The 13,079-nt window shown below is 45.1% G+C and overlaps 2 protein-coding genes across 11 annotated transcripts in view; both read left to right on the top strand.

The window, feature by feature from the left end:
* LOC135105521 (uncharacterized) overlaps window positions 1–8,042 on the top strand; it is a 43,511-nt gene extending 35,469 nt beyond the window's left edge. For both annotated transcript variants that reach the window (XM_064013722.1, XM_064013721.1), the window contains exon 2: window positions 7,515–8,042. In XM_064013722.1, coding sequence (XP_063869792.1) covers window positions 7,515–8,042 — 528 coding nt within the window. The remainder of the gene's footprint in view (window positions 1–7,514) is intronic.
* A 2,557-nt stretch (window positions 8,043–10,599) lies between these two features.
* The window catches only part of LOC135105518 (uncharacterized), a 130,757-nt gene continuing 128,277 nt past the window's right edge, over window positions 10,600–13,079 (top strand). For all 9 annotated transcript variants that reach the window (XM_064013704.1, XM_064013702.1, XM_064013701.1 and 6 more), the window contains exon 1: window positions 10,600–10,787. In XM_064013704.1, coding sequence (XP_063869774.1) covers window positions 10,601–10,787 — 187 coding nt within the window. In that variant the 5' untranslated portion in view covers window position 10,600. The remainder of the gene's footprint in view (window positions 10,788–13,079) is intronic.

The raw sequence follows: 13,079 nt of genomic DNA, 5'->3' as shown, positions 1-13,079 counted from the left end.
TGACTGTCATTGTTCTGTCAGGAAAAGTTACAGATAAAAAAAAATTATATCGTATTTCTATCATAAGAATTATATATATATTTACGGTATTTGCTTGTAAAACCGTAGAGACAACAGTAGAAATAGATAAAAGAATATATAAACAAATATAAACAAAACATTATAAAGATAAATCAATTAGTGTGTCAAGCCAGGTAAAACCCACCTCATTACCTTCAACAGTCTCAGGTAACAAAACATTATGAGCAGAAATACGGAAGCCCCAAGAGTTTAACATTCTTGCACTCTCTACAATTTACCCTCGTAGCGCCGGAAGTGCTGTACTGTAATCAAGACATTGTATGAGACATTAATCAGACTCACCTGGAACTCCGCTCCTTCAGGTGTTCCCTACATTCTCAGGTGAGGGTCTGAAGGGCGTGAAGATACAGTACAGTAGAGTGACACCTTGTGGTATTTACTCCAATTTTTTTTTTCTTCTTCTTCTTCTTCGCTGGGATTACGAATAAATTTAAGGTCAGTGTGTGCATTTCCTTAATTGGTTGCTGCGTTGAAGGTTGAGATAATAGACGTGTAGTTGTTTTTTTACGTGTTATTGAACATGTACTATACGTGGAGGAAACTTTGTGTGTGTGCGCGTGTGTGTGTGTGATGTGGTCATGGCCAATCAAAACTTTAAGAAAACACTTCTCGGAGGGCAAATTTTTCTTCTTTATTACTATTATTTCTTGCTACAGAACCATATGGCCAGTTTTACCACACACACACACACACACACACACACACACACACACACACACACACACACACACACACACACACACACAGAGAGAGAGAGAGAGAGAGAGAGAGAGAGAGAGAGAGAGAGAGAGAGACAGAGACAGAGAGAGAGAGAGAGAGAGAGAGAGAGAGACTAAGATCCAGTGCACTCAGACAATTAAGAAATTACCCACGACAGAAAGACAAGCAGACAACCTTGATAGCCTCTTCTTGTCTGCTCCACATTCCTCACCTGGTTCGCGAGACAGGTGCGTGCAGGTATATGGAACTCACCTTGGCATCTCTCCTTTACTCTCTCACTCAACCCTTATTCTTTCACACACACACTCAGTTTTTTCATCACTCTTTCATTCACTGACTGACTGACTGACCTAACTCTCAATGGGCGCTCGTTTATTCACCTGTAGATTGATTCTCTCACTCACTCACAACCTCATTCATTGACTCAATTTAGTTCATCTTCTTATACCACAGCCGTTCTATTGATATGAGAAAACTGAAGACTTAAGACGTATTTAGCATTGTCTTCTTTATCCTCTCATTAGCATCACTTCTTCCATCGTTAATTTCAAGACAGTGGAAAGAAAACCTCGAGAGATAAGGAATGGACACTAAATAATTTTTCGTGATGTTTGTAATAATATTAGAAATACTAGTGATAATAAGTAAGCCTGCTACTGCAACACCGCCACGTTTTCTTTCTCAGTATTTATTCCAAAACGAAAACGAAAAGCGTCACTACTCTCCCTTGCAACGTAACTTTTTTTTATAACGGTATCGCTTTCTGACTAAAATTGACACCCTGCATGGCCCGAAGCAACAACACACGCGAGGGAAAGAAAGACAAAAACAACTATGATGGCTTCAGGGAGTAATGGTAATTTACAATATGAATCATCTTTTACCCTGCAGGAGGAAAATAAAAAAAATAAAAGAAATAAGAGTTGAGTTATGTCCAGTAGAGAAAGGGAAAACTTTACACAGTAGTTGTAATTTGCAAGTCGCACACAGAAACACGTGTTAGATTAGCCAGGTGTAGCGCGGAGGAAATGACGGGGAAGCGACAAGTATGTATACTCGTGTTAGCATAGCAGTGCTGAGGGAACGTGTGAGAGAAGGGACGGAAAGCTAGTTTCTGGAGGTGAGAAACGAAAGGTGGCGGAAGTCACGCTGTTTAAGTTAGAGTTACAAGAAAAGGAACACAGAAAGTAGACAGGTGTTTTATTGACCTCATTGTTAGAAAATGTATGTATTTTCCATTATATGAGAAGTAATGCTTAAATAAAACTTCGAATATGTTCAGATTTAATAAAAACACAGTAGTTCATCACACACACACACACACACACACACACACACACACACACACACCAGCAAACAGGAAGCCAGCGCCTGCCTCGCTTCATGACGCTCAAGAATCTTCGCTAAGCCATTATCACGGCGGCCACTGCACTTTGCCGCGCCTCCTTCACCCACTCCCCCGCCACCTGCCGCAGCACCCCGCCCCGCCTCGCCACGCCCGTACCACCACGCGCCACCGATGCCGCCCCTCCACGATGAGAAGGGAATTCAGTTCAGGTGCAGGGCGGCCGCAGAATAGGGTCAGGGGGACATAAAGCGGGATCTGGAACTGTGGGGGTTTTATAGCGAGGAGTTGAGGGACGTATATAATCACAGATACACTTGTACGTATATATATTACAGGTATCCACTTGTGACGTTTCAGGAGTAGCTAGGAATAACTTTATAGATTTAGTGTACTTGTGGATAACTCTGCTGATCTAGGGACATTACAAGAGTGCTTAGGGACAACTTCAGTGATCTAGGGACGTCATTAAAGTACTTAGGGCCATGTATGATCTAATTCAAGTGACATTACAAGGATACTTAGGAACATTTGCAGTGATCCAAGGACATTACAGTCATCTAGGAACATTACAAGAGTGCATAGGGATTATTCCAGTTATCTATAGGAATATCACACGAGTACCTATGGACAATATCAGTAATCTATGAACATCACAAGTAAATTACACAGAGACATTGTAGTATATTGAATTGTAGTATTGTCTGAGATGCAGTCACGTCTGAGAACACAAAAATATCACTGGTTAATTTTTTAGTCCATAAGGAACGGTAAGAGCAAATACGTGAGCCATTTTCCTGTTCGGTAAACTACGTATTGTCATTTGTAAAGTACGTGAAGGAGAACAGGATGGAATGGAACAAAGCTTGGTATTAGCAGAGACTCATGGGCTTACTTACTGCAACGAAAACGTGACTTACGGCGACATGGATGTGTTGTTGTTATTGTTAGTGGTGGTGGTGGTGGTGGTGGTGGTAGTGTCGTCGAAGAAGGAAGAAGAGGAGGATGTAGGAGGGCGGGAGGGGAGGTGGAGGAGGATGGATGGATGGATGGATTTCTCGTGACACCTGAATCACCTGTAATTTCTAATGACACTTCCCATACCCCACTTCCCTTCCCTATTTTCCTCTTCCTCTTCCTCTCCCCAGTTCCCATGTGTGTGTGTGTGTGTGTGTGTGTGTGTGTGTGTGTGTGTGTGTGTGTGTGTGTGTGTGTGTGTGTGAAGGTTGGTTGTGTCTCACGATTCTTTTTTTTTTCTTCTTTTTCAGTGTCGCTCCAAATGTCATGATTCTCACTTAGTTATTTGGTCTCTCTCTCTCTCTCTCTCTCTCTCTCTCTCTCTCTCTCTCTCTCTCTCTCTCTCTCTCTCTCTCTCTCTCTCTATCTATCTATCTATCTATCTATCTATCTATCTATCTATCTATCTATCTATCTATCTATCTATCTATCTATCTATCTATCTATCTATCTATCTATCTATCTATATATATATATATATATATATATATATATATATATATATATATATATATATATATATATATATATATATATATATATATATATATATATATATATATATATATATATATATATATATATATATATATATATACACCGTTATCTCGTTTTAGCACTAAGTAAAAAATGTGATGGTTACATTTTTACAGTGCTTTTATCTCCATTTCTTGACAGTTTCCTTTTAATTTCTGGTATTTAGTCATTTTACTTTCATTTTTTAATTGATTTTAATATCTTTCCGGGTCTTTTTATCCAGCCTCCACATTCCGTTTTTAATTACTAATTACCTTTTTAAACTTGTAATTGGTGATATTTCAATAATCATCTGTTAATTAGCATATATTTCTCAATAATTACAACTTGCCTTCTTTACGAAACCTCTTACGTGTGAAATCTGTTACTGTAATGATCGTCAGAAACTCAAGTTTTTGTTCTAGTTAATGGACTTGTGTGTTAATTTTAGTGATTTCCTAGTGTTTATTACTTTTTAGTAATCATCTAGTTTGTGACTGTCTCTCATCGTTTTTTAATGATCAATTAACTATAAAAGAATAAGGTATTTCAAGTCACTGGAAAGACGTCACCTAACCTTATATTTATTTTGATACTCTTCTGTTATTTCTTTATATATTATTATGGGGACCACTGCATGTTTTATAAGACATTGAAAGTGGTGAGTGTATTGCGTAGTATTATGAGAGTATGGATGCATGCAAGAAGTGAGAGGGTGAGTACGCGAGGGAGGGAGTGAAGAAAGGAACAAGCGAGGAATGAGTGAGTGAGTGAGTAAAGGAGTGTGTAAGATATGTGAGTGGAAGAGATCTGGGAGATGACTCAATAGTGACGTGTGTTTTGGGAGAGTAAGTGTAGCGAGGGTGTAAACAAGTGGGGTGTAGCTGTATATAGGCGTTTTGGTGTTGCAAGTGTAGGTGTGGTTGTGTTCCTTGTGGAGTGTTGCGCTGCGTGGCGGTGCAGGTGTTGGTCTTGATGTGTTGCATGGTGTGCTGACGCAGGTGTGGTGTCACTGTGGTAATGAGCTGTGGTGGTGTTGGTGTGATGAGATAGACCATATTCTGAAACACTTTGCACCGGATCTCTACTACTTTCAAAAGGCTCTAGTTGAAGTTATACGCATTTTTTTAGGGGTATTTTTACGGTTCTAGTAACAAATTAACAGGTTTCTGGATCATTAACAGGAAAAAAAAAAAAACACTTGAGAACCCGGCCAGTCATCCCTGTGGCCTTTGAAAATAATTGGTGAGAAACTTGAAAATAATTGTGGTGAGAAACTGGATTGTTTATGAATACGGTGTGATGTAGTCATTGTGGGGCTTACTTAGTAACACTGTAGCAATCTGGGATCACTCAAAAAAGGCAGAACGGAGAGGGAACTAAATATAAGATTCTTGAATCAGTTACGTAAGAGAAAATGAGTAAGAGGAGAGTGGGGAATGAGTGTACGTGAAGAGATGAGATGAGTTTTTGGTGTGATGACCTTGAATAAACAGACAGTTGACAGAGAGGAGTATAGAAAATTAAAATGCCTTTGTCTTGCATTGGAATCGTAGAGAGTGATAATGACGATGGTGGTGTAGTCTTGTGGTGTGGAGTGATGTAGTGTGGCGGTGTTGACTGTGTTGTGTTGGTGATGTGGAGTGTTATAGTGAAGTGGTGGTGACTTGTGAGGGTGGTATGGAGTGATGTAGTGAGGTGGTGGTGACTTGTGGGTATGTGATGTGGAGTAATACGGTGGTGACTGTTGTGGAAGTGGTGTGATGTGGAATGGTTACGTCAGTGGCACAACAAGGGAGTTGAGTGTCACCTGAGTCTTCACGGGCCGCCTCTTGACACCTGGCTGTGGAAAGGTTAATGAATCACACGTCTGTTTGTTAATGTATTCACACGCCCGGAAGCAGCAGATCTGTTGATGCTAAACAAATACTCAATTAGAAAAATGCCTAATCTGTTCTCTCTCAAAAAAAAAAAAAAGTAAATAAATAAAACGAACTACTTAATCGTGTAAAAAATGAAAGTTTAAACATTCTAAAACAAGTAAAAGGGTCCCCGAGAACGTAATTGCTTCTAATATAACAGCAACTGAAAAAAAAGTAATTGCTTCTATTACAAAAACACAAGAGTATTTACCTACAAGGATTTATTTTCTTACTGGATTGTGTGTTCATGTCAATTTACTTTAACGAACAAGTAAAAGAGAATACGGTATCCTTTTTTTTTTATTATTAAGAATTTCCTGCAATCAGGTTATTGTGCACGTGATGGGGGAGGGGAGGGGAGGGGGGGAGTGAAATAATAAGCCAGCGTCGTGAAGGTGGGATAGTATCAAGATCGTTGCATTCGACTTTTTTATTATATCTTTTTTTAATTCTTTTCTTTTATTTGGTTTCTCCTCGTAACTGTGCATAGTGCGGCGCAGGCTGTGCTTCCCCTGCTTCCCTCAGGCCTCGTACTGCGTCATCCCGGAGCGACACGTGTTCTATACTTGCAGTGAAAGCACACCACAACATCAGCAGCAACAACATAAAAAGCCAATAGAAAATATGTAGTCATCCTCCTCTTTATTACTTTTTTATCATTATCATCATCATTTTCAGGGGCAGGTGTTCTGTTTACTTATCTTAATCAAAAGTATAGTACCTGAGGTCTTCGGCAGTTTCCTCGGTAAATTTTGATATCAATTTTTTTTTTTTTTTTTTTTTTTTTCAGCAATGATAGAAAAATAGTGGCAGCAATGACAAGGTTAGGTCTCAGCTTGGCGAGAGAAAACTGCAGCTCCTCTGAACACACACACACACACACACACACACACACACACACACACACACACACACACACACACACACACACACACACACACACACACACACACACACACACTGCAGGTGGGCGTGTAAAGAGAGTTTCTTACCCCCCTCCTCCCCCTTATCATGTATGAACTTCACGTGATGTGTGTGTGTGTTAAGCGTGGTCGTTCACACGCCCTCCTTCCTTCCCATCATCATCATTATCGTCGTTAGCATCATCATTGCATTACGATCATCACTGTAATATTAACATCAACACCGTATCGCTTATTCTACTTGCACATAGTAGAGAGAGAGAGAGAGAGAGAGCGAGAGAGAGAGAGAGAGAGAGAGAGAGAGAGAGAGAGAGAGAGAGAGAGAGAGAGACCAGCATTACGTTGAAAATAATTCTTGTATATTCCCGGAAAATGAGCAGCTTCTTACATCACTTTTCTTTTCCTTACATCCTCTCCCTCACTCAACCACTCCTCTCACCCCCACCGCCCCCCGCCCTCCGCCCTCCGCCTTCCCCCCGCTCACTAGTCCTTGTTGCCGCGTCACCGTCTCCGTGCTTCGTCAGGAGAAGGGAAAGGAAAGGGGGGAAGAGGAAGATGGGGGTAGGCGGGAAATGTGTCACTCCACCCTGTCTTTTGTGTACCTCGTGTGTTTGTGTATGTGTGTGTGTGTGTGTGTGTGTGTGTGTGTGTGTGTGTTTGTGTGTGTGTGTGTGTGTGTGTGTTTCTCGTCAAGGAGGTCACCTGTAAACCATTAATCTTAAGGTGTCTCATTCTTAAACGTCCTTGACATTCTTCCTTCACTCACCACCGTTGCTTTTCCTTCACTATTGTTATTCCCTCCTCCTCCTCCTCCTCCTCCTCCTCCCATACCTTATCACTAGATTACGCCATCTTCTCTTCCCTCTACTCCCTCTCACTGGTGCAAACTCTTCCTTTCTCAGCTCTCCCAGCATCTTTCTCAGCATCTGTCTCCTCGCCTCGTCCCTTTCACCAATATTCCCGTCACTTACAGCGTGTCTCTCCCAACAGAGTACCGGAGAGGAGAGCGAGGTCACGCTGCCCACCTGCATCCCGGTGCCCGACGACCAGCCAGAAACATCCCCGGTCGCCCTCAGTGGCTTCAAAGGACAGTTGGACTCGGCTGTCTCTCAGTACATCTCGCAGGTCAAGGATCTCGGCTTTAAGGACGAGCCAGCCAAGGATCACAAACTCCTCGCCGTCAAGTTCCAGCTTGACGCCCAGGACATCAATCTCAAGGACGAGGAGGAAGTGGACGCGGTGAAAGAGATCCTGAAGGAGGATAAGGGACAGCAGACGCAGCTAGAGGAGGAAGAAGACGTAGATGAAGAGGTGTTAGATGTGCTGGAGGAGGAGGTGCCTTCCCTGGATAACCCGCTGTACCTCACCCTCAGCGAGTGTAACTCTGGCCTCCTTGACCCCTTCGAGGAGCCCGGCTCGGTGCACTTCTACGAGAACAGTCGCGGTGCTGAGGGAGGACGAGCACATCTACGAGAACGTAGACAACTCTGCCGGGGAGTACGACACGTCAGAGAGTGAGGAGCACCTGTACGACACCCTGCCTAGGCATAAGCCTCACGTGCCGCCCAAACCAGACTTCCTGTCGCAGCTGGCGGCACGGCAGAGCGAGCCCGTCAAGCGTGCCTGGAATCCCTTCGTCAGCCTGAGTGGTGGAGACTGGCGACACGCCGCCGCTCAGCACCGCCTCCTCCCTCTCCTCGCCGGATTCCAGCCACACGGACGAGAGCAGCCCCGCCCGCGCCGACACCAACCCCTTCAGGTCCTCAGCCCCGCGGGACACCAGCGAGCAGACGCTGCTCCTCGAGGGATCGGAAACCTCAGATTTGGGATCCTCTGGAGGAGAATATGACGTGGTGTCTGTAGAGGACTGGCCGCTACCACCCACGCCCCCTCCAAGCGAAGAAGTGATCGCCGAGCAAGAACCTTTACCTCCACCACCTCCAGAAATAGCCCTCCAGCAGCTGGAGGAAGAAGTGCTTCGACAGGAGGAGGAGGACAGGAAGCTTGCCCTGCAGAAGGCCAAGAAGGTGATCGAACGAGAATACGGCCGCAAGGCGCAGCAGCAGGACATTGCTGATCGTGTGGAGGCCGTCAACACTTCCCTGCAGGAGAGACTGAATGCGGTTAAGGGGAGGAAGCCCGTGAAGCAGCCTAAGATAATCCAGATCGACGGAGGACGACAGTGAAGAGTTTGAGACCCCGGCCATCAGGCACTCTGTGATTATCGAGCTCAAAGACTCTATCCTTGACGTGCCCAAGAGCCTCAAGCCCTCAGAGGTGCGCCGGGAGAGCATCAGACGCAGCCAGAGCCTCAAGTACTCCGGTGTAGTCAGGAGGTCAACACACGGCAGAGTAACCCGACGTGAGTCCCTCACACAGATTTTCCCGAGCCTCCAGGACCAACTTGGCAAGCCAGACCCTCCCAGGGACTCCGCCCCGGAGGAACCAGCAGAAGACAGGAAGGACACGTCTTTGGACTCGTCAATCTCAAGTGTTGCCGACAGTGTCATTGACACCTCGAGTGACTCATCGTGTGAGATGAAGGACACTGTCGTGGATGACGCGGCTCCTGGCGGCGGGCGTGATCCCTTCACGGGCAGCCCCGTCACAGCGCCGCCCCTCAGCCCTGTGCCCATTGCCGCCCCACCAGCAGAGTTCCAGAATGATGACGGCACAGATGGCGTATACAGCGCCAGTGTGGTCAGTATCCACTCCGGGCCCTCGTCCCTGGCCAGCGGCGCGTCTGATTCCCTGCTGAGTGAAGCAAGCGTCGCCGAGGCCGTCCCGGCCCCAGACACCATCCCTGAGGAACCTCCTTGTGACTCCATGGAGCCAGACTCACTGATGTCTGAATGCGAGTCCCCGCGAGGTAAGGACGTGAGGGCCGGAGCTCAGTCTTCAAGGAACATTGGCGCCGCCATCATGGAGCGACACGAGATGGACCTACAGAAGAAGCGAGAGAATCTGAATCTGCCGGAGCACTCGCTACTGGAGTTCGGGGACAGCGTGCGTGACCTGGAGCAACAGCGACGCTCCGTTATCAAGCAGATGACGGTGAAAGCCAAGCGGAAGGACACGTGGATCAAGACCTTCAACATGCATGACCAGGGTCAGGAGGAGGCCATCCCTGTCGCTCCCTCACGATCCAGAAGAAAGAATTCCCCGTGTCGTCCCGCTGAGCCTGAGCTTCCCGCCACTGAGCCAAAGCCAGCAGTCTCCTTCAGCGCCTCAGAGCCTTGTCTTTAATTGTTTCCAGCAACAACAAACCACTGACGAGGCTCCTGTTATTCCTCCTAAGATGTCTCGCAAGAAGAAAGCTGCAGCGGAGCCACAGCTGCCTCCTGCCGTTGCCGAGGAGCACGTCATCTCCCCCAAGAACACAGAGGTGCTCGCTGCCATATTTTCTTCCCCTGTAAAGACCCATAAGGACACTGAGGAAATACTAAACATGCCTAGTCTGGAGCCAGAACTTGTCAGACTGGAAAAGGAGCCCTGGGAAGAGCCAACCATGAACTCGGAAACGCCCACATGCACGCTGCCTGACGTTCCTGACGTTCAGAGCAGCAAGGAGAGCGAGATTACTGACGAGGCCAAGGAAACAGCAACCCTCCTGCCGGACCTTTCTTCCATGCTCGTCCCTGTCCTCGCCCCTGCATCTGCTCCCACACCAGCCCTTGCTCCCGCCCCCTGCACTCGAACCTGTACCAGCCCCTGACTTCCCTTCCGCCCCTGACTTCCCCATCGCTGCTGAAACTCTCCCAGCTCCTGAAACTCTCCCAGCTCCTGAAACTCTCCCAGCTCCTGAAACTTTCCCTGCTCCTGAAATCCTTGCTGCTCCTGAAACCTTCCCCGCTGCTCCTGAAACCTTCCCTGCTGCTCCTGAAACCTTCCCCGCTGCTACTGAAACCTTCCCCGCTGTTCCTGAAACTTTCCCCGCTGCTCCTGACACCTTCCCGGCTCCTGAAACTCTCCCACCTCCTCAAACCTTCCCCATTCCTGAGCCGGCCGAGAGCGGGGCGTCTGAGAGCAAGCAGGAGGAAGTACCCGCTTGCGATATTGTTGATGGCGAGGACTTGATGGTGAAGGAGAAGAACGAACTAAACCTCGCACACAGCGCCATGGCGGCCGTGTGTCAGGAGGAGAACCCCCAGCAGGAGAAGAAAGAGGCAAAGGACATCCCCCCACCGCTCGCTCAGGACACGACACTGAGCGAGAAGGCAGCCAACGACCAACGCGACGATCAGAGCCTCGTAGATGAAGAAGGTAAGATAGTTTGGCTCCTGTAGAAGTAGTAGTAGTAGTAGTAGTAGCTAACGTGATAATTGTTACGAAGTGACGTGACTTGGTGTTACAAAAAGGGGAGTGGAAGGAAAGTAAGGGAATGAAAGGGGGAGGAAGGGAGGGAAGGAGGGAATGAAAGAGGGAGGGAAGGAGGGAAGAGAGAGGACCGCAGTGAGTGAAGAGTTAAATGTTCTTCCCAAGGCGTTCGTTCACACATGCTGGCGGCCACACACACACACACACACACACACACACACACATACACACACAGGCGTGGTGCTTGCACTCATTTGCATGCACGTATGTATGTTCTCGTATACCAACCAAACTTTCTCCTGCCATTCTCTAAGTGATATTTCATACACAACAAGCACACAGACAGACAGACAGACAGACAGACAGACAGACAGACAGACAGACAGACAGACAGATAGACAGACAGACAGACAAGCAAAACACCGGAAGTAAAATGGTCCCAACAACTTCCGCCTTAGCTTGAGATGAAAATAAGAAAAGGTAAAAACATAAATAGAGGGAAAAAAGAAGAAATCAGAGCGTGTCATTGAGATTTTTCCCCTTTATTGTGGAGGTATGATAGTTTTTTTATGTTTCGTACGTCATGTTCGTTTTCCTTCATTTGTCTCGTAAAAAATGAAGAATAGAATCAGACATGCGTGAAATCCATATCTTTCTTTCCTATTTATTTCCCTTTTTTTGTTGTTGAAGTCGTGTAAATACTTCTCGTTTTCCTTCCTTCTTTCTTTCCTTCTTTCCTTCTTTCCTTCCTTCCTTCCTTCCTTCCTCTTTTTGCTAGCTCTGTTCTTTTGTTTACAGGTGTTTCATTACTCATTTTCACTTCTTTCATGTTTTTTTTTTCCTTTAATTTTTCTTGCCTGTTCTTTTTCCTTTTTTTTTCCTGTTCCTTTTATTCCTTAATCATGTACGTAAAAATGATTTATTCCTTTGCTTTCATACTTTTTCTTTCGTGTCATTTTCCTTCTTCATCTATGTTCTTTTCCTTCTTTTCTTTCCTTCCTCTTCCTGTTCCCATTGTTTCTTCATTCTTTTACACTTTTCATTCATGTTATTTTCTTTCGTTCCTTGTTTTTTTTTTTTTCCCCTTCCTTCCTCTGTTCGTTTCCTTCGCTCTTTCATCGTGTGCCTGTTGGCGTTTTTCTTTCTTTTTCTCTGCACATTTCTTCAGTTTTACTCTGTGTTATATTTTTCTCGCTTTTACATTCTCTCTCTCTCTCTCTCTCTCTCTCTCTCTCTCTCTCTCTCTCTCTCTCTCTCTCTCTCTCTCTCTCTCTCTCTCTCTCTCTCTCTCTCTCTCTCTCTCTCTCTCTCTCTCTCTCTCTCTCTCTCTCTCTCTCTCTCTCTCTCTCAAATGGGTGATACGAAAGCAAATAACTGTGAGGACTGATAGAAGAGGAGGAAGAGGAAGAGGAGGAGGAGGAGATCGACTGGGATGAAGGAATGAAAAGAAGGAGGACGTGAGGAGGGAGAAGGAAGTGAAAGATGAATTATAGGCAGTGAAGTGGTTAACTCGTAAGGAAGAGGACAAAGAAGGATGAAGGAAAGGTGAGAGGAGGAGAAAAACGGAGAGATTGACTTGGAGGCGATAAAAGAAATGCAAGTGAATGTAAGGTTTAACAAGAGAAGGAAGAATTGAAAAGGAAAAGATAGATGTAATAGCAGACAAAGATACGTAGATAAATAGATAAGTATGCAAATAGATGGATAGAATAATTAGATAAAAAGGAGAGATAAATTATGTAATTAAAATGAAAGGAGAAATAGAGGAATTAGAACAAGAAAAGTTAATATCAAAATGGATGGGAGAGAAAGAGAAGAATACGAAGGAATGAAGAGAGAAAGAAGAATTAAGAGGAAGGAAGAGAGAGAAAAAAAAAAAGACAAAGAAGGAAAGCAGACAAAAGAAGAAAAAATATGAAAAACATACAAGGAAGTTAAATGTATCACCTTGAAAGAAAATAGAAGAATAAGAAAAGGGAGAAAAGGGAAAGAAATATCAAGAATTACCAGAGAGAGAGAGAGAGAGAGAGAGAGAGAGAGAGAGAGAGAGAGAGAGAGAGAGAGAGAGAGAGAGAGAACAAGGTGAGTCTCATAAGAGGAAAAAGGAGGGATGGAGAGAAGAGAATGGAGATACTGGAGGAATGTGGGTGGGAGAATGGAGGAAAGGAGGGAACAGGTATCGAGTAGCGACAGGTAGTACTGTGGAGGCTAATTAGAGACAAGTAAACGAGGTAATTG

This window comes from Scylla paramamosain, chromosome 12 (assembly GCF_035594125.1).
Source record: "Scylla paramamosain isolate STU-SP2022 chromosome 12, ASM3559412v1, whole genome shotgun sequence".
NCBI lineage: Eukaryota > Metazoa > Arthropoda > Malacostraca > Decapoda > Portunidae > Scylla > Scylla paramamosain.
The sequence above is the reverse complement of the archived record's forward strand: the minus strand, read 5'-3'. Positions and strand labels throughout refer to the sequence as shown.